The sequence below is a fragment of the Tauraco erythrolophus genome, chromosome 4 (assembly GCF_009769465.1).
Source record: "Tauraco erythrolophus isolate bTauEry1 chromosome 4, bTauEry1.pri, whole genome shotgun sequence".
Lineage (NCBI taxonomy): Eukaryota > Metazoa > Chordata > Aves > Musophagiformes > Musophagidae > Tauraco > Tauraco erythrolophus.
Genome location: NC_141468.1, coordinates 57675778 through 57696867, shown reverse-complemented (window position 1 = coordinate 57696867; position 21090 = coordinate 57675778). Strand labels below are relative to the sequence as shown.

General features: G+C 41.7%; 1 protein-coding gene across 1 annotated transcript in view; it reads left to right on the top strand.

Annotated features, from left to right (window-relative positions):
* Positions 1 to 362: 362 nt before the first annotated feature.
* GUCY2C (guanylate cyclase 2C) overlaps positions 363 to 21090 on the top strand; it is a 45683-nt gene continuing 24955 nt past the window's right edge. The window contains exons 1-10 of the mRNA XM_086610121.1: positions 363 to 573; positions 1509 to 1621; positions 2905 to 2972; positions 6927 to 7142; positions 9573 to 9694; positions 10565 to 10661; positions 13325 to 13439; positions 14638 to 14773; positions 17007 to 17092; positions 17520 to 17631. Coding sequence (XP_086466247.1) covers positions 363 to 573; positions 1509 to 1621; positions 2905 to 2972; positions 6927 to 7142; positions 9573 to 9694; positions 10565 to 10661; positions 13325 to 13439; positions 14638 to 14773; positions 17007 to 17092; positions 17520 to 17631 — 1276 coding nt within the window. The remainder of the gene's footprint in view (positions 574 to 1508; positions 1622 to 2904; positions 2973 to 6926; positions 7143 to 9572; positions 9695 to 10564; positions 10662 to 13324; positions 13440 to 14637; positions 14774 to 17006; positions 17093 to 17519; positions 17632 to 21090) is intronic.

Genomic DNA, 21090 nt, shown 5'->3' with positions numbered 1-21090 from the left:
GTGATGAAGAGTTAGGGCCCTTATCAGGCAAGGTTTCAGGTAATGCTTCAGTTTTACAGCCTCAGCCTTTCCATGAGCAAACATTCACAGCAACCTTTAGCCTCTCTCCTTTCCTGACTTCTGCTGTTGCTAGTTTTTCATAAACAGAAGTGCCACCTGGAACACCGGAGGGGCGGGCAGACGTGAAGGCAGGGAGGGGGATAGGGAAGTGCCTGAGAGAAGGATTGTACGGCCTGAATCTGCTGTTGAGATCTTTTTCGTCTTATCCAGGAACAAAACCAATCTAGAGTATCTGAAAGAAAGAGGGTTGAAAGAGAAAAAGAAAAGAGAGAGCCCACACAATGGGTCTAAACTGAGTGATAATGAAGCAACGGATGTTGGCTCTGGCCCTTTGGCCTTTGTTTCTCTCACTCCAGCTGCTGCAGCAAGTTAGTTCAAATGAATGTAGCAACAACAGTTCTGTGATCAATGTGATGCTCATGGATTACTCAGACCTCCCATCAACTACTGATAGTCTGAAATCAGCTGTGAAGCAAGCCTTGAAAAGGCTACAGAATGAATTCCAGATGACAGGTAAGGCAATGGATGTCGGCTATCCTTCTCCTGCTATGGTTTCTTGTCAGACTTCGTGCCACAGCTTTCTACTCCTCTGACCTTCAGCAAGCTGCTCCTCAGGCAGGCTCCTCGCCTGTCCGTTCACCTTCTGTAGATCTTACAGAAACGATGACCTCTCTCTGTAAAAACAGAAGCGCTCTACACATGGGCAGAACCATATTTGCTTTTATGGTGTTTGGGCAGACTCTTCCTGCATGCTTTCCTGGAGACATTCAGTTGGGATTTGGAACATGGGAATTGCTGAACTGGATCAGACAAGACCAGTGATCCATCTAGTGCAGTAACTGGGATGCCTTTGCTTCCTCTCCTGGCTGGATTAGCCTCTACTTTCTGAAAATAATTTTCCTCTTGACACCATCTGTTGATCTCATTATAACTTGGAGTGAGAAGAATCTTTAGTCCATATGTTTTCCCCTCATTTAGAGTCATTGCAGATGATGCTTTTATTTATTTTGATATCTTACCTCTCTTTTCAATATCACCAATCTACTGCCACTCTCTAGAATAAAATGGGAAAAAGAGGTTCCAAGGAAATTATACATGTTCTCTTTCTGCCCTCTAGTTGAAGAGATTTGGTCCAATTTTCCTGGAAAGTGGTCACTCAGTTGCTTCCTACAGAACTTTAAAAAATGTCTCTAAAAAAGCCCAACACTAAAAGTACTTTGTACTGAAAGTACTAACACACAACAGCAGAAGTCAGCAGTCCAGACTGGAGCAAATTTTACAGTCCCATGCTAAGTAGTGGACGTTAGGCGGTAGGTGGAATTTTGGTGGGGCAGCTTTTTGGTGGGACTGCTCAGACTGCTCAGACCTGTCTCAGAAGAATAGGGATATGGTGTATTAGTGGTTACCTGCAAATCATGATGCTGTTTACTTTTACGTTTGCATTGCAGGAGCCAATGTTACAGTCAATGCCACCTTCCACACCTTTACCTCATCGCTCTATGTCTCACAAGGTTGTCGTACCAGCACCTGTGAAGGTGTGGAGCTCATCAAGGAAATTTATGTGAGTAGCAGGCTTCTTTAAGTTGACTTCCTAAGAAGACAAGACTTCTTTCTTTCTGTGTGTGTGTGTGTGTATGTGCCAGAGTCTCTGTCTTTCCTTATTAACTTTTGGTCCTGTTGTTCAATTCCAAACAAATTTGACAGGGAAGTGAAGTTTTCGAAGAGAAGATGTTCCTGTAGGTTTTATGAAGACAAGCAGGCAAATACTGGAGAGAGATTGTATGAGTGCTTCCTGGAAGCAGTCATTAGGCTTTTGGTGGCAATGCTGACTAAAGCAGCCTTCTGCTTCAGTGTTCTTTTCCTGTATTTAAGTTGTCCTCTTTTTTATATCTGCACAACACTTTGTGTGGCCGTATAGCCAAAGCAATCCATTAAAAAAACCCAGCAACCAACCAACAAAACCCCACCAAAAACCCAAACCCTCCAACAGCCTAAGGAGAGCAAAAAAGGTCTGTTTCCAACTGGATCAGACCTTGATCTGGTTCACCATCAGTTTACACAAACACACAAAGGAGAGAGCTGTGTGAGGATGGAAGCACGCAGGTAAAGAGATTACTAGGTTGGCACTGATACCAAAGAAACATGTATGGAACTATGCCCAGAGGGCAAAGATGAAGTGCTCACTTCTCACTAGAAATCACAGAAGTCACGTGGAAGAAACTATGTGAATACTCTAATATGGAGAAAAGCTTCAGTTATAATTGGTGTCTTACAAGAAGTCGTGTTTCAGTGGATTTTCTCATTTCTAAGAACTGTCACCTCTGCGTGAAGCTTTGTCAATACAATGTGAATTCTCAAATCTACCAATGTATGAGGACATGCTATAGTCTTTGTTAAGAAGAAGTACTTCATGATACACAAAGCTACTGGTCAGACCTCATTTGGTGGTTGTGGAAGGATTTTTTTCATACAAACTTCATATGCACATAACTATTTTTCTGATACACAGTATCTTGTAATTGCAACCTCTCTGTCTTCTGCAAATGGTGAAATTGTAAATATTACAACATTTTAATCTTAACTTGCTGTCTGTTAACAAAGGCCATACTCACAGGCACTACTCTGTCCTCTGCCTTTTCTTAGCTTTCTGTGATTCCTCCCTCCCTCACTCTAGGTTTATTCTTTTAAGCTTTCTGTAGGTTCTTTGCTACTCTGTTCTAGCTTTTTCTGGGTAAATTCTGTGACTCTTTCTCAAATCCTAAAGTTTTCTTCATTCTTCTGTCCTCCTCTCTCTGCTAGTCCTCTGCACTGTCCCCACTACTGACCCTTTCTGATCACTTGCAGGATACTGGCACACTTGGCTGTGTCGTCATAGGACCCGCTTGCACCTATGCCACCTACCAAATGTTCTCGTAAGTACCCCCTCTTCCCCCTAATACCATGATGTTAAAGATCTCAACTGCTGAACAAAGTTGTTTTGTGTACAACAAGCCAGCAGAGACATTGAAGTTTAGGATACATCAGACACCTCGAGGTCTACAGTCAAGGCAATAAGACTTTTATGGATAGCCACTATGTTTGGTAGGGAGAAGAACATCCTCTTCCAAAGCCCACTGCTGAAATCCCATTGCTAGCAGGGAAACTTTTCTAACCAGTGGTAGTAAGTTAACCGATTGATTAAGGGCTCAAAAGACTTAACTCTTCAGCAACTGCAGGAGGAAAGAGATGTCAGCTTGAGACACGTAGACATCGCAGTACTGCAGAAACAAGGGTCCTTCCAGGTGGGCGTTCAGTCACCGAGAGTGGCCTGAGTTACATGTGTCAAGAGAAGATCCAAAAATCCTGACCATTTTCAATAAAGAGTGTTTAGATAGGGAGCAGCCAGTTTCATCCTAACTCTTCTGCTTGAGAAAGCATTCCTGAAGAATGAATCTCTCTACTATCATACTATACATGAGCTTGTATAATTCTATTCTATATTATATATTAATTTGTTCATTCTCAGATATTAGGAAAAGCGTAAGCGGAATCTGCAGACTTCTAGTATAAATCAGTTAAAAAATCCCAAACAGTCATGACATACAAATCCATATTGCTACCCATGTGAATCACTTCCCTTTTCAAACTTTGGTAGCCTTTTGGTTTCACTGAGAGATACTGAGAAGATTGAGACACTTTCACCTCAAACTTTATCTGCTTTTAGCTCTATATATTTATTTGAGTGACATGATCAGAAATGAATACAATGTTACTGGTGAACACATGTGATCGATTTATAGAAGAGTCAAAAGAATAAGTCTTACATATGTATAGGACCATGATAAAATATTATGCAATATCATAGACTCATAGAACGGTTTGGGTTGGAGGGACCTTAAAGATGATCTAGTTATAACCTCCCTACCATGGGCAGGGACACTTTCCACTACACCAGGTTGCTTAAAGCCTCATCCAATCTGGCCTTGAACACTTCCAGGGATGGGGCATCTACAACTTCTCTGGGCAACCTGTTCCACTGCCTCACCACCCTCATTGTAAAAAATTTCTTCCTTGTATCTAATCTAAATTTACCTTCTTTCAGTTTAAATCCATTGCCTCTTTTCCTATCACTACATGGCCTTGTAAAAAGTCCCTCTCCAGCTTTCTTGTAGGTCCCCTTCACGTACTGGAAGATCTCCCTGAAGCCTTCTCTTTTCCAGGTTGAGAAACCCCAACTCTCTCAGCCTGTCTTTATAGAAGAGGTGCTCTAATCCTCTGATAATCTTTGTGGCCCTTCTCTGGACTTGTTCCAGCAGCTCCATGTCCTTCTTGTGTTGGGGACCCCAGAGCTGAATGCAATATTCCAGGTGGGGTCTCATGGCAGCAGAGGGACAGAATCCCCTCCCTTAACCTGCTGTCCATGCTTCTTTGGATGCAGCCCAGGATACAGTTGGCTTTCTGGGCTGCAAGCGCACATTGCTGGCTCATGTTGAGCTTCTCATCAACCAACACCCCCAAGTCCTTCTCCTCAGGGCTGCTCTAATCTGTTCTCCATCCAGCCTATACTTGTGCCTGGGATTGCCCCAGCCCATGTGCATGACCATGACCTTGCCCTTGGCCTTGTTGAACTTCATGAGGCTCACACAGGCCCACCTCTCCAGCCTGTCAAGGTCCCCCTGGATGGTATCCCTCCCGTCCAGTGTGTTGACCACACCACAGTTTTTTTCATTGTATCTCCAAACTTTATGTTTGCTTTTCTGTCTGCTGTATATGGAGCTGCCCAGAATGATGCCAAAGTCTTTTCCTCAGACTCTGACACAGTTAAACCAGTAAAAAGTATGAATAGTGAAAGCAATTTGAATTTATGCAAGGCAATGAGGAACATAAACAAACGAGCGGCTGGCTTTTGCCCCTGGTGCAATAGCTTTGCAAATCAGAACAAGTGCCTTTGCAGTACTTTAAGTGTGAGGAAGGTGCTGTGGGGGGTTGCTCCACAGGCAGTGGGGTGGGAGTGCACAGGGGCTGCAGCAGCTTGGCTGCTGCCTGCGCTCGGCCACCGCGCTCCGGGTTCCATCTTTGGCTTGTCATATGGACATTAAGCAACACTGTTAACAACAATAGCTCTATAAGCACAGCAGCTGCTGGGATGTTGCAGCAGAACGGTGGAAATAACAAGCATGGTTTGGGATTAGCCCGACTATCTACCTCCAATTTCTTCACCATCTTTAATTCAGGGAATCATTGTGCAATGACTAATGGGATGAAATTTAAAAAGTCCAAATGCCGGATTTTACATCTAGAACAGAGTAACACCAGGCACGAGTACAAACTGGGAGAGGAGCGGCTGTAGAGCAGCCCTGCAGAAAGGGATCTGGGGGTGCTGGCCAACAGCAGGCTCAATGTGAGCCAGCAGTGTGCCCTGGCAGCCCCGAGGGCAAACCCCATCCTGGGGTGCACCAAACACAGCATAACCAGCCGATCCAAAGAGGTGATTGTCCCTCTGCATTCAGCATTGGTGCAGCCTCACCTCGAGTACCATGTGCAGTTCTGGGCCCTGCAATTTCAGAAGGCTGTGAAGGTCCTTGAGCGCATCCAGAGGAGGACAGCAAAGCTGGTGACAAGGCTGGAAGGCATGTCCTATGAGAAGTGGTGAAGGACTTTGGGCTTATCTAGTTTGGAGAAAAGAGGCTGAGGGGTGGCCTCGTTGCTCCCTACAGCTTCCTGAGGAGGGTAAGTGGAGAGGGAGGTGCTGGTCTCTTCTCCCTTGTGTCCAGTGACAGGACGCGTGGGAATGGTTCAAAGCAGTGCCAGGAGAGGTTTAGTCTGGACATTAGGAAGCAGTTCTTCACCGAGACCATGCTCAAACACCTTCCTAGAGACGTGTTTGATGCGCCAAACCTGTCGGTGCTTAATGCCCTTAATAGCAAGCTTTAGCTTTTGTCAGCCCTGAAATGGTCAGGCAGTTGGACTAGATGATCGTTTTAGGTCCCTTCCAACTGAAATAGTTCTATTCTATTCTATTCTATTCTATTCTTTCTAAACCAGTCAGAAAAATGTCTGTTTCATTAGTGAAATAGTCTCCCTGGCATTACTTACTGCATCATCTCTATCTGTTTTTGTTGCAATTAGCATAAACCCTGTAATTTGTAAGTCAGCATTACCTGGAAAATAAAGTTTTGTCACAATAATGCCAACAACTCTAATGGCCATGGTTTTTGCAGGTAAAATTCCCTGTCATAAAAACCCAGTTACTGTACAAGAACTAAAATATCTTGAGTCTAGTCTGATAAGATTGCAGCATCTGGGAAAATACTTATATTCTTGAAAACTTACTGTCTCTGAATCTTTGTTTTACAAATTCCCTGCCAGCAGAGAGTTGCTTTAGTTTTTCTCTCTGACTGCTGCTGTTGTACAGCTCCTAAAATACACCAGAGTGAAACTAAAAGACTTTTCCTTTGAGTTGTAGGAGTAAAGTGTTTTTGATGGCAAAAAGCTGACACTCTCCAACACTGTCCCAATAAAGAGATCAAATCCATCCCATGTTAATGGCAACCAGGGAGCAGAATCGGATGGGTCCTTGAGCCTTTGGACAAACAGCCCTTGTGAGCCTCACAGCCCTTGGACTGAAATGGTGCATGATACCCAAAAGGGCATGAGGAATTGGGGGCAGTGAGAGAAGCTGCCTGGATCAGTTCAACAAGGATTTTCAGCGCAAATACTGCCTTGAAATCTGTGTGTGCTCTTGAGAAGCCTTCTCTTTCAGGTTCAAATTGCTGTGAAACTAATGTTGGGCACAAGAGGAGAGGAAGTTGAGGATGGAATCAAGTGGTAGCTGCCTTGGTGTGACAGCAAACCGTTCAGACTTGTTCTCTTGTCTCTCCCTTCAGAGTTGAGTCAATACTGAGCCTGCCTCTGATCTCTGTAGGGAGTTTTGGACTGTCCTGTGACTACAAAGAAAACCTAACCCGCCTTCTGATCCCAGCCAGGAAAGTGAATGATTTCTTCTATTATTTTTGGAAAGAATCTCGGCTGCCATTCAAAACCACAACTTGGGAATCTACCTACATTTATAAGAGGAACGAAAACTCAGAGGCATGCTTCTGGTAAGATCTGGATCCACCTCTAACCCGACTGTTGATAAACTCCATCTCCATCCTCAGACATGGTTCTTATAAGCTGTCCTTCGAGTCCTACATTTTGGGAGGTGCCTTACAGCTACCAAAGAATGAGAGAAGGAAAAGATGAATTATACCCTTCAGCTGTACTGCATATCTGAATGTTTCACTCAGTCTACTTTTAAGTATTCTCAAGCCTTGGCTTTTCCTGTGAACAGCATAGCCCACACGTTGTCCCCACTGGAAATACCTGTTTACTGCATCCGTAATGTACATAGTGTGACATAAGAGGCTCCTCCATTGGGGTCTCCATAGATGCCTTTTTAGGTCAGGGGTCTTACTAAGCTCTTGTAATGTTTCTGCACATTAATGGCTCCGATCCGTGGGCACTGTTGTTACTATGACACATGTCTGAAGTTCAAAGTGTATCTTTCTTTGAACAAAATGACCTCTGTGATTGCAGAGCCGAAGCTATCCTCTCATGAGTTTGGAGCAAAGGAGACAGTTTTCACTTTGTGACCTGAAACATCAGCTTGTGTTCGATTCTCAAGAATGTTGAGTTTTCTCCTTGCTTAAAATTAAAGGCTGTTTTCAGTCAAATAGACTCTTTAATATGCTGATATTTATCATTACTCTTCTATTATTGACTCATTTAATTTTCAGCTTATGTGAGTGTTTCTGTGCTCCTTTGAATTTTACAATTTTGGGACATAAAATGCTGATTAATTTTAAAAAAATAATCTTATTTCTCCTACTAATACTATAAATGTAGCTCAAAGACATCCAAGAATTCATGGAAATAACTACTCTTTATCTTTCCAATTCGTAACCTGAGGAATGTGCGGAATTTTAAGCAAAATTTATGACTGTATTGGCTTCAGAATGGTACAAGCAGGCACTTACAGAATATTTTGTGTACAGAACTATTTTTTTTGGTATGTTTTCTGAATTAAGGGGCCTGAAACTGATCTCAAATTCAGTGTTTTGTAGATATTTAGGGATTTTTACTGTTTCCTCCTTCTCTTTTAGTATAGATAGCAACTTGATCACATAACGTAATTGCTATGATTACCTGTCTTTGATGCTTTGAAACATCAGTGCACTTTGCTTGTCTCTTACTACAATCCCTATTTCTCCATGTTTGCAGCTGTAATTGCCAATGCACTACAGACACTTCTGCTAAATACCTTTAATCCTGCAGGTTTCATAGCTTTCAGGGAAGTCAATGCATGTAAGTAATTTCCCAAGTGTTTCTTACCTTGTCTTTATTAATACAAGGTTTCTTACCTTGTCTTTATTCAGGACCTTCTTTATGACTTCAGCTCAAGTTCAAGCTCTTTTTATTTATTGTTGAATTAACAACAACAAAAAAAGTTAATTTTGTATCTCTGCCCATTTTTTAAACTAATATAGTGCATCTCATTCTGCTTTAATAGAAACTATCAGCTTGAAGGTTTTTGAACTGTCTAATTAAAAAAGTAGATTTTTGCTAAAGCACAAGTTATACTGCACGGGCTAATTGTTTTCCCCATATATGTATAAAAATAAGTGAATACTCAAGTGATAGCAAAATCAGCCCATGTCTCAATTATGCGTATGTTCCTGTAAATTAATGGTTAATGATTCTGTTCCTCAAAAAAAAAAAGGGAAGCAAAAGATATGTAGTCATTTATAGGTCTGAGATTTCAGTGTTGGTAGATCAAAAGTTAAGCAGTTTGAAACCAAAGACTTTTTTTGTTTTCCCTCTGCATTAACTTTATTTCAGACAGAATGTCTCTTCTCAGATACAACATGTTGAGACAAGAACAAGATTTAGGAGTTGGCTGGTTTTGCTTAATCTTTTAGCTAGCTTTCATTCACTTGGTTGTTTTATTTTTCTGTTCTTATTTTTCCCCTTTAAGTTTTAACTGACTCAGTACAGGGAGGGTTCGTAGCTACTTTCCTTCCTTCGCTTCTCTCACAGTCAGACTGAAATAAAAAACATGTATGGTTTTTATTTCAATCCTTTCTGCAGCTCCCATTTACTCCTTTGAACCTCCACATGTGTCTTCTAAGATTACCACTTACTTCTTAAAACAGCAAAGCTTCCTGGCTCTGCCTTCCAGTTAGTCTCACTGTAATTTCTGCATATCCCTGATCTCTTTTCTTAATTGTTAATGTCTTATTACATCATTGTATTCTCCAAACCCATCGTTTGTACAACCAGGCTTAAGTACCTCTGGGGGACTTTCCAAACACTTTCAAGTCTTTCATGCCCTGTATTGATTTTCTCTCTTCTATTGCTGCAGAAAAAAATGTTCCATACTGCCTTACAAACACTCTTGTGTGCTGTAAACAGCCCATCTCACATTTTGGCTTGTTTAGGAGAACGTGAGGAGTTTGCAATTTTCTGACAATATCTGTGCTCCCTTGTGTCAGGTACATGAATGCACTAGATGCTGGAATCACACAATTCTCTGAAAACCTGAGATTCAAGGAGATTTTAAGGACTCCGGAGCAGCTTAGAAAAACTGTGACAGATTCAAACCGGAAAAGCAATGGTAAGGAGGGGCTGAGGATGCACTCTCCCTTGCAGGCAAGTTGCTTTTCCCAGGACATCAAACCTAACCCTTAGTTACATTTTAGAGATAGTCGTTCCACAGAAATGGTGGAGAAATGCAGATATACTATTTCACATGGATGCAAACATAAAATGGCATGAAGTTCCTAGATTCTTCTCTCCATCTCCATAAAATATGGAGGAACATCCTGGTTCTAGAGAGCTTTTGGAGTGAATTATCCCATCTAGGCACAAGCTTCATTTTGTGAAAGATTCAGAAATCCAGGAATCACAACTCCTCCTAAGAAGGACCTTAGATGCTACAAAAATGCTTAGGTCTCTACCATTCCTGTGTTTCCAGCCCTGGTACATGTACAGTCCTCATTTGTGCGATCAAGGGCCACTTCTTCTGGAAGTGATCCATCTAAACTAGAAAAATGAATGAGTAAATGCTGCGTCTTCTCCTAAGACTAAGCACCTGGCATCAGCCGGCCAAGTGACTGCGAGAGTAATAAGTAAGCCAATGAAACTATTACTTGGATGCTATTTAGCTTAGAAATGTTCATATTCAGTAGCCTGTATTGCATCAGAACTGATAACGCTTATTTGAGTGAGATAATGGTAGTACTCTGGCACAATCAGACAGAAAATGGTGCAGGCGTTGGGGCATCTTTTACCACTGTCCCTCAAATATCCTGGTTTTACTGCAGAGAAGCTGTAGCTCTATGCCTGGGTCCCAGCGCAGCGTAGTAATGTGCCTTAGCCCAGCACTAGTCTACCGCCTCTTGCTCGAGCACAGGGGAGCAGGCAAATGACCTCCTCTTGTCTGTTACTCTTCACCAATCTGTTTCCATTTTTGCCCAATCTGTAGTAATCATCATGTGTGGCTCTCCAGATGACGTCAGCACAGACCTAGAGACGACGGAAGTGGACAAGGACATTGTTATCATCCTGATAGATATCTTCAAGTAAAGTGTCACCTTTGCTTTTCCCCTCTTCTCTGCAGTTTGCTGAAGGATAGAGACAATGGAAAAAGTCTGAGTGGAACTGTTTTGTTGAAGAAATGCTGTCTCACAAAACGTTTTCCATTGCCGTCTGTCCCCATGTTTTGCCATTTATCTAAGCTGCTTAGTTTTTAATTTGTGGCACATCCCCTTTAGTTCATAATATTTTTTAAGGCAGTGACAGAGCAGGTAAGGTTAATGTCATCCTGTGGACTCCTCAGTGCAGGAAGCCACGAGAGAATCACAGAGTCCAAAGTCAGAATGGTCATGGGTTATTCATATGAGATATTGTACATTTTTCATATACTCTGCCCAATCAGACAACTATGTAAACATGGCTTACAGTATGTTTTTCTAGGCTCCGTTTATTCAATTTTTAAATGGTTTAAGGGAGTGGTACAATTGTCTTTTCCACTTTATAACTCCTCCACTTTATAAATGTCTCTTCAACGTCTTTATAACTACATAAATCTAACTTTTCAGAGACATTTCTTAGTATACAACCTAAGTTTCTTTTTGTTGTTCAATTTCATCTTTATATTGCTAATTAAAAACTATTTATCTATGAGGACTGATAAAAACTGGCCTTATCAATGGTAGCCTCAAAATATTTGTCTATATACAAGGACCAAGAGCTGGCCCTAACCCTAAGTGACACAGCACAGCTCACATCCATATGGCTAAGTCTAGATGCCCAAAATGCTTTTTGGTTATGGCTCCGGTCACTGTAGAAAGTCACGGTCTGGAAGAAAGCTAGTTGACTTAGACCAAAACCATGCCCGGGACTGTGCTGGCAGCTTTATGGTGTGAATGATCACAAGGCAAATGTATGTGTCCATGTCTCAATCCTACTTACTTCACTGTTGACGTAGCAAAAGAATCCATGACCTTAAAGGGTCTATAGGACTTCCGAGCCCTCACGTCTAAAGCTGACCTTGACAGAGCAGGGCTGAGGCACTTTGGATTAATGACTTCAGACATTTAACCTTTGAGTCCAAATTAGACCCTGTGGTTCAAGTTCTAACAGGATCTTCTTCATCCTGTACACTTTCAAGCTCACCATATATATTTTTCAGAAGTGCCTTTAAAAGCTTTAGACTTTCCACCACTTTATCTAGGCACTAGAAATCCCCAGTTGCTCTTCCTGAAGCAACTGGCCACAATTCCTGTTTCTTTGCAAATGCACAACGAACTACATGCGTTAGTGGTTTTACCTACTGGTGTTGCATGTATAGTTGTTGCCTCACAATAGGTGAGGGCGATTAGGGGCATCTTTGCTGTGATATGCATCCTTTTGATATAACCACCTGCCTCACCCCATTTTATATTCTGCTCTCCTTAAATTTGCTACATACCCCTAATTTTGCTGAATATCTTAAATCATTTTCTTCTTCTTAAAACAGAACAAAATTCAGACACGTGTTAAATCCAAACTCAAGCTGTAGGACAAGACAGTAGGCAAGGCCCCATTCCTCTCCAGGAGTCAAATCCCTCAGACAAAGTGATGGATTTAAGTTTTTTTCAGCTCTGAGCCCTCTGGCAGCCTGGACACAAAAACAGTTTTTAAGCCTCCCTCAAGGAAGGTGGAATGCTGTAGGATTATCCAGTCCTGTGGAGTCTAATGAAGTTTCCTCACTTGGCTAGTTCACTCCAAGCCTAAATAAAAAGCACACTGAAATTCTTCAGGCTGAAAAGTGCAATGTGAAAGTCAGAAGGTTCAGGGAAAGGCAGAGGCAGGGCTCGGGTGTTAGGATCCCATCTGATGGCTGTACAGTGGAGTCTGTGGTCTCCAAAAGTTGCTAATACAGTACTGGCTGAAAAAATAAAACTATGATCAAACATCAGTAATGAGAGAAGGCTTGTACAATTTTTTTTTTTTAATCAATCTAGGTGTAGCAATGACAGATGCTGCCACTTGACACTAATATCTATTGCTAAATTCCTCTGTAACGTGTGAATCTAGTGGTTGCCAGTCTGCGAAGCACTTCCAGATGGCCTGTCAGGATGATGAAACCAAAGATACCTGAAAGCTACAACCTTTTCCACTTGTTTTAGCATAGATTTCAAGTTCACATAGTTTCTTCTGATATTCCTAGCTCACTGAATTAAGCAAATAAATCAATAAGCTGCTCTTCTCCCCTCTCTGTTTCATGCCCTCCTGTTAAATGCTTTTAGTGCAAACCCTGCTGTGATCAGTTCTAGCAGGAACGTGCGACAGAGCGCAGAAAAGATTAGAAACATACAAAATAACATGAAGAAACTACAGATTGCAGTACTGTGGATTCCAAGGACAGACTCAGTCTTAATAAATATAAACTCCTGCTTGAAAGAAGAGGAAATAAACAGGACAGAAACCGAACAGTTACAATAATAATAGTTCACTGCAACCTTTGAGTTTCAGATTGCCAGATCGCATTCATATTACCTTTTAATGTAGTTAAGCACAGAAGCTGGCATCAGGGCATGAATAACATAAAGAGTTTTGTCTATTATGAAATTTTATTTTTAGAAGTACTGTTTTAACCTGTTAAATAACAGTACCGCTGGGAAGAGGAAAGTAATTCTGTCACAGTTACCACTGCTCCTGTTGCTGATTGTTTGTGGGGTTCTTGTGCTTTATTTTGCAGCAACACGTACTACAGGAATAACAACTCAGCCCATTACATGGAGCATGTACTCGTCCTGACTCTCCCACCAGCTGATTACAACTTGAATACCACAGAAACTGAGGACGATGTCCTGGTAACCACACTTTTTTCCGATTATGGCGTTCAGTTCATTCATGTTCATGCACTACGAAATGAAAACTAAAAATGCAGCTGTAATCATTCCCCATCATGCTTCTATGCTGATATTTTCTTACACTACTGCAGGATGATATTTTGTTCTGCTGTAATGGTGTAAAAATATAGTATCATAAAGGAAACAGGCAGGCTCTCGTGTTCCTGCTTTGTGAAGTTCAACTCAAGCTTTTAATTTGGTCTGCATGTGTCATGTTCACAGGCTGCGAGGGAGACTTCTAGGTGCCTGGCCTTCTGACTCCTCTTCTGAGTGACTGACAATCTTATATGTAGCTGCAAGGCATCACTGAAGGAAGATCTATAGGTGTAAACGAGATGTGAGAATGGGAAGTTCAGAACTGATAATTGTTGACTGATTTTTTTGCGCAGATACATATAAGCAGTGGCAACTATTGCTGTTTCTGTCCGTGGGCTTTCCAGTTAAACTTCAGAAACTTTTTTTTTTCTGTAGGAAATAAATATTTTTTTTTAATTTCCTGAAAAGCAGAAACTGTGCAAATCCTGTATCTGCTTAGTGAAACCGATGCTTCTGCTGTCTGCCCAGGAACCAGACTCTACATGAAGAGTTTCTCCCAGGATTTGTGGCTTTGAGCTCCAGCTCTCTAGCAGGCAGCCCAAAGCTTCTGGCTGGATATATAGGGCTTCCAGATCCCCCAGCCTGGGCTCAATGCTTTCTGAGTGCCAGCTCTATGTCAGGATGCTGGAAATGCTGGCACAGCTCCTTGCCCCTGAGCTGTGGCCATCTGGAAGCCCAGACTTGCTGGCATCATACTGGATTATCTGCACAGAAGGTCTAATCCAAAGCCAGGGGCTTTGGGTCCCACTGAGCAGGCTTGCCCAGAACCTACAATATAGGATTTTCTGAATCCTTTGCACCAGGATCAGCATGTCAGAGCTTTACATTGGCTTCTTATAAGTTTTCAGCGCCTCTCTGCCTTCATAAATCAAAAATATATTTTGTTTACCTTTATTTTTCTGAGAATGCTGATGTTGCATTGCCCATTTACTCACTCAGAATTCAGCAGATTCTAGTCTTCCATGCTGGAGTTTTTGCCACATGGAGACCACCAAAGATACCGTATCTTTAATGCAGAAACATGAACTCTCAAATTGCTGTTTCTCGTTTTCTCCTGTTCTAGATGGATAGTGACTATGTTGTTGGCTATTATAATGCAGTCTTGCTATTTGGATATATTCTGAAGAAATTTATCTCCTCCCAGAGCCCAGTGTCACTTCTCAGTTTCATCACTGGCTTCCGAAATATCACTTTTGAAGGTAAAAAAAGCACAGTCCTATGCAGGGTTCACTAAACTGATGAGGGGAAAGAAATTTGTTTTTAAGCACTCTTACTAAGTCACTTCTACATGAAACAAGTCCAAGCCCTTCAATGGCTTTTATTCCTATTCTTTTTTCTTTTTCTATCATTTTTTCCAAGGATGTTATCTTCAGTATTACCAGAAGCACTACATAGCAGTTGTGCAGAATCACCTCAGTGCATGCAGTACAGAAGAAGTAGAAAGTCAGAATGACTATCATTTGAAACATTGCAATTAACAACAGACTGTTTGAGGACCAGACTCCTTTCAAGTCTGTTGTGTCTTTCCCACTGTTTGAAGTACAAAGCACATTTAAAGAATATTGCTGCCTGAGGAGGGGTGGGGGAAGGAGGAGAGACAGAGCTTCCCAGCCCGCAGATATGGAGAACAGGGACAAGGACCTGAAGCTGGTGTCATTCTTTCAACAAAGACCTGAACTCTCTACAGGGAGACTATTGGAGAATGAGAAAGGAGCTGGAAGAGTGAAGCAAATAGCCGAGGTTCAGAGAGCATGCTTCCTCCAGAGGCAACTTGGTGTTCAGACTGTTAATTCACAACAGTGGCATTTCTAAGCTTTTCCCCAACCCCCAAAGATCTAGTCTTGACTTGAGGCCAGTACATAGGAAATACGATTGATGTCCAAAATGACTCTGAGGTCCGCTTAGTTAAGCTGTAATGAAGTAGTTTCCATCTTTTTCCAGTTTACAAAGCCAGCTTGTAGGCCTGGGTGCCTGCAGTGTCAGCATAAGCCAGCTAGCAATGGGTTGACTCTTCTTAGTCAACTTTCTTGTTCCTCTCACAGCTTGTCTAGTACCAGTGGGCTTTTGTAGGCCATGGGCTTAAAATCACAGAATTTGATCACGAGGAAAAGACCGAGGTAAGACTTGCACAAAGAAGTGACAACATTACCTCTCTGGGAGCCAAGTCCCAGCTGTCACTTCACATCAGAGATCTGCACCAAAATGACGACTCAAAGCTTTGTGTTGATGTCCCACCTGCTTTCAGCAAACACATGGGTTTTACTAACATGGCCTAACAGATTTTGGTCTTTCTTTGCTTTAACCATGGTATCCCAAAGCTAGCAAAATACAGTTTATTAATTCCTACTGCAGACAGCATCCTTTTTTGAATATAAGTAAACTCTCTCTTCAGTTTCGCTCTAAATTTGAGAAGTAAGTTGCACAAACTTTTTTACTTATCTGAAACGAATCTTGCACTGTAATGCTTCACATCAGTGAAGCATCAGTTTAGTTTTTTTAAAAAAACTCCTGAAAGATGTTGAACCGCCTTCATTCTTTTTTGTGATGGAGGCTGGTAGAGTAGGGAGTTCATACAATAATTATTTTGATATTAAGAAGGTGGGCCATGAAAAAGTTAGCATCATTTTTTGAGGTGAAAAGGGAGAAGGTGATTCCTGAACTAAAATAATGATGCTGAACTTTAGGTTAAAATAAAATAAGTTGTCAGCAACAGTAGCAAAAGAGCAATTTGAAGCTGATCAAAAAGACTGTCCTGAAAAAAGAAGGGAAAAAAATTAGGTGAGACTTTCAGAAGTGGTGAACATTGGCTAAGCTTGTGCTCTTGTTGGAATGACTGACTTCATGAGAGCAAAGTCAAGCCATACTGAGGGACTTGGGAAGTTCCACCTTAAAATCGTTGGAATGTGCTACATAGGCAATATCTCAATATGCACATTTGCTGACATACAGAGGCAGGAGGCTAAAAGGGAAAAGAACCTGGTTAAAATAATATTATTAGAGCCAAGCAGGTAGCTCTCAAAAGAGTAAGGCGAATGAAAGTATTCCTATATTTCCTTTCTTGCTGATTGATTCAAAGTGCTGGTGGAAACAGGCAACTTCCCTTCTCAGTTCTAAAATGATCCCTTCAAGGGAAGTTACTCTGGCATTCTTGGTATGCTGAAGAAACCTGACAAATATATTTTTCTATAGCTAGATGGAGACTTTCCTCTTCAGTGTAGTCAATTCAACATCTTTTATTGGATTTTGTAGAGAAAATGTAGCATACTATTAAGTGAGAAGTAGCGCCACACTAAGCTGATATGTATTCTAGCATGTACATGAAGAAGAAAAATATCCCAAGCATCAGAAAACCTTTTATTTATCCCATCTCTCCTGCCACATATTCATGTTTCTGAGAACACAAGCCATCTGACTAAATCTTTGGGTCCGCAGGTTTACTGGGTCCTGTGACTCTAGATGAATTTGGAGACATTGATGCCAATTTGACCCTGCTGTACACGTCACAGACTGCCAGTCATGTATGTATATCCAGGGAGCAACTGTTTGACCTTATATACGAAAAGAGAAACAAAATGCCCTGTACTATTGCATAAGAATAACGAAAATAACTACAGCAGAAGTGGTGGTGTGCCAAACCATACTGTGCATGCCAGGAGGGGGTCATGAGAGGCGTCCTGGAGACTGACGGGATTGATGTAATCCGGTGATCCAGTAAGTGAAGTGCAGCTGGTATTTTGTGGGACTGATACATTTCTTTTCAGAGAGAGGGGAGGAATGAGGAAGAATATGGCAGCCAAACATATGGCTAAACTGAGGAATGCATCACTGTAGTAGAAAGAGCAAGAAATATTTTGAGTTTGAGTAATAATAAGGGTAGTTGGAAGTAAGGGACAAAAGAGGGAAAGCACAGCTGCTGACTGCATTTCTTCCCTTCTACACCCATAGTTCAGAACTCTTCTGTATTTCAACACTCAGAAGAATGAGACACATACACTGACTACCAGTCCAGATTTTGTCTGGAAGAACAACAAGCTGCCTAGTGATTCTCCAAGCACTGGTGAGACACCCATTAAACCTATCTATTCTTCAAAGACAAGTCACACAGTCCTCTAAGATCCATTTGCTGTGCAATCCAGCATGCAACCTTCACACTGCCCCCCAGCCAGCGACACTAGGAGCTGAAGGAAGAACAGCATCTTTCCTTCCCCTGCCCCAGCCACCCATATTCTCTGCATCCAGTCCAATTCTAAATCTGCATTTCTGTTTTGATGCTACTGAGTCTTTAACAGACTCTCTACTGTACCAGTGATTGTGGTGAATACCATGGTGTGTTTTGGAAGAGGTGACCTCCAATATAAAACCTTCACTCGGAGATAGTGGTGGTCTGAATTGTTTGAAAGACTCTTTAGGAGAGGCAGCAAAGTTAAGGTTATGATGAGTTATCTGGCTCGGCGTTTCTGTATTGCTGATGCAGCACAGTGGCTTCTGCTTACCACTTTATCCTTGTTGTAGGGAGCTGGGGAGAGGACACAGCACTGGGCAGATTCAGGGTGCTCCTCTGGAGGGTTCTCTTAGATGAGCTGGCTACTTGCAGAAAGACAATGGGAAGCTAGGTTATTGCTCTATCTCCACTCAATTTTTAAATCTGAAATCTCAGAGATCACCACCTCCTTTTCTTTTGAGTTTTTGGTGACTCCTGGATAGAACCGTTGAATCCCCTTGTACTTCAGCATAGCAGAGTACAGCCTTGTCAGTCTGAGCAGACTGAGATTGTTTCCCCATGTAGACTGCTGCCACATGGTGATTGACAGTGGAAAGATACATCCTTCAGGGTATGATACACAGGATAAAAACTATTGCAGTGGCAGTGGTTGCAAGGGTTAGCGGGTTAGTTTTCACCTGAGTCATTCCCATCAGTGAGTGTCCAAAGGTGCCACTGTTAAAGGTCTCCTAAATGCCTCCATTAGTTTGCCATACTGCTTACCTCCACTAGGCAGTATTACAATGCAAACCAATAACTGGAGGAACACTTTCTCATAACTAAAAGTCCATTAACAGTAAGCTGGTACATGGGTTCAAACACTTTTATTCCTCCATAGAGTAAACCAGACTGCTTCAAATTAGGGCTTACTACTTGGTCCCAGCCTTCTCAGTGTTGCTTCAGTCCCATTCTCATTCATCCCTTGGTCCCCACAACATGCTGTGCTGTCAGAGGATCTCCGTATCTTCAAAACATTCCCCTGAGTACATCCTTGTTTGAAGCTGCTAGACAAGGGTAAAAAACTGCTATACAAGGGTAAAAAAAAAAATGTTTGGAAATTACAGAAAGCCAGTCTATAAACTAGAAGCTTAACATTCAGTGCTTAACAAAGGCCTGACTTTGTGGCCAGGCTATACTAAATCAAAGTAAAATCACCTCCCACAGGCACTTTGTTACATTGTTTTCACATTTAAAAAAAATAAACCTTCCTTCAGTGTGATTCTAAACAAATATATTCCCCCAAAGGGCAACTTTAAAGGACAAAGTTTAAGTAAGTTTAAGTATGGTCAAAGCCAGTCAAAACTTTCCAAACAGAAATATGTTTTTTCTTCTGGGGAGGTAAATAAACACAGCAACCAGAGCCCTGCTCCCTCCTAAGCTGTAATTGAGAACAGCTGACCCCGTTCTGCTACCTTCCTTCCTCCTGGCATCCCTTAAAAAAAGAGATCATAGTCATTGCAAACTTTACCTGTCTGTTTATATATTAGTACTTAGATGTGGCAATGATTAGCTCTTCCATTTCTTGAGTGCAGCTGGGTGTGTTAGAGTGGTATACCTTAATATTTGATTTTCATCCACATTTTTCCATTATTCAGAAAGTTTGAACCCTCACTTTAAACGTGGATAAGGTCAGTCTTCAATACACAAACGTTTCTGGTTCCAGAGGACCCGAAATCAGTTGTCATGCGCTCTCCCTTTGTGTGTTGTAACACTAAGAGCCAGGAGGTGGTAGCAGAGCCTCAGGAACGGGAAACTCCCGTCCCACAGCACTGCCATGGGCAACTTCAGCCTGCTGATTGTTAACTGTAAGCTACTATTGAACAACGCTTAAGTTTCAAAGAATTCGTAGGAAATGGCTTTGCACATTCTCATATATATGTCGTTTTATAGTGGTAACTTAACGTCCTTCCTTGGTGGAGGGAAGCAGTAGTACTGACAGTTTTCAATGGAGAACATCAGGCTAATACTAAGTTACTAGGAGGCCCTGAGACTGATGCTAGGATGAATACACAGAAAGCAGGTGGAGAGATGAGATACACAAAACAAAAAATCAAAGCTGGAAAGCTGGATTCAAAATCCAGAGTCCCTAAACTGAGTCCTATGTCAAATGACACTTAAAATGGTATGTACAAAATCCTTGCTTATCTGGTGTTTGATTCTGGAGGCAGCTAGTGTGTTTGTTGATTCTTAGTTATTTATTAATTTTTACAATTTGTTGTTTTCCTGTGTGGCTTTATTTCAGTTTCTGGGCACATGCAGAAGTGCATTAGCCTCAGTGAGTCTGAGTAACTTGGCCCTTTTACTATCCATAACCAACATGGCAATCTGCAAAACTAGATTCTCCTCTGTCTTCTTTGCCTGAGACACTTGCTCAGTAGAGTAGGTACACCCTACACGTGTGGCCACTACACAAAACTCTGCATTAGTGACCTGTTGCACTTCAAATGAAGTTGCTGGCTGTAACTTTCTTTTCTAATACCCCTGAGCTCCAAGAACTGACCCAAGACAGATTTCAGTTCACTTTTCCACATTAGGACAATCAAATTTGTAACGTAAATAATCAGTTCCCAGCCTCATCAGTTCTTCCTGCCTACTCAGGACTAGGACCTTTGTGTGCTCTGTGATTTTGAGTCTAAGTCCTCAGATGTCTCAACAGCCTCATTTTCAAATTGTTTGGATGGCAGCTTCCAAGGACACTCATCTGGCAGCTTTGTGCTGCACCAGATTAATTTCCTGCTACAGCATACAAATTTCATATTGAAGAGTAAAGTCCACTTGGTATCACTTATCATCCCAATACAGTGTCTACAGACATGTTCAGAAATGAGACCAGTCTCCAAAACTCTGTCTACAATAACTACAGAATTACTTTAAACAACTGGGCCAATAAGTTGAGACCCCAGGTGCAAAATGTTGAAAAGTCTATGTATGTTAAAAGCTGTACCATGATTTTCATCTTGACCTCTTCTTGGCTAACAAGTTCTTGTGAGAAATGCCTTTCAAATCCACAAGCGGCTATATTCTGTATCAGCTGAAATTCTAGGTGGAAGCTGTGGTCTTCAGGTGTATCCCACCCTGAAGTAAATTACAGCAGTAAAGACTCTGAGCAACAAAGGTATGGGTAGCTGTGGAAAATTCACTGTCAGAGAGGCATGTCTTTCTCACTGGGTGGGTACCCAGCAGTACTGAAAAGGAAAAGATATATGTTATAAAGCCTGAATCAGAAAGTCATCACTGAGTATTGTGTTTAATGAT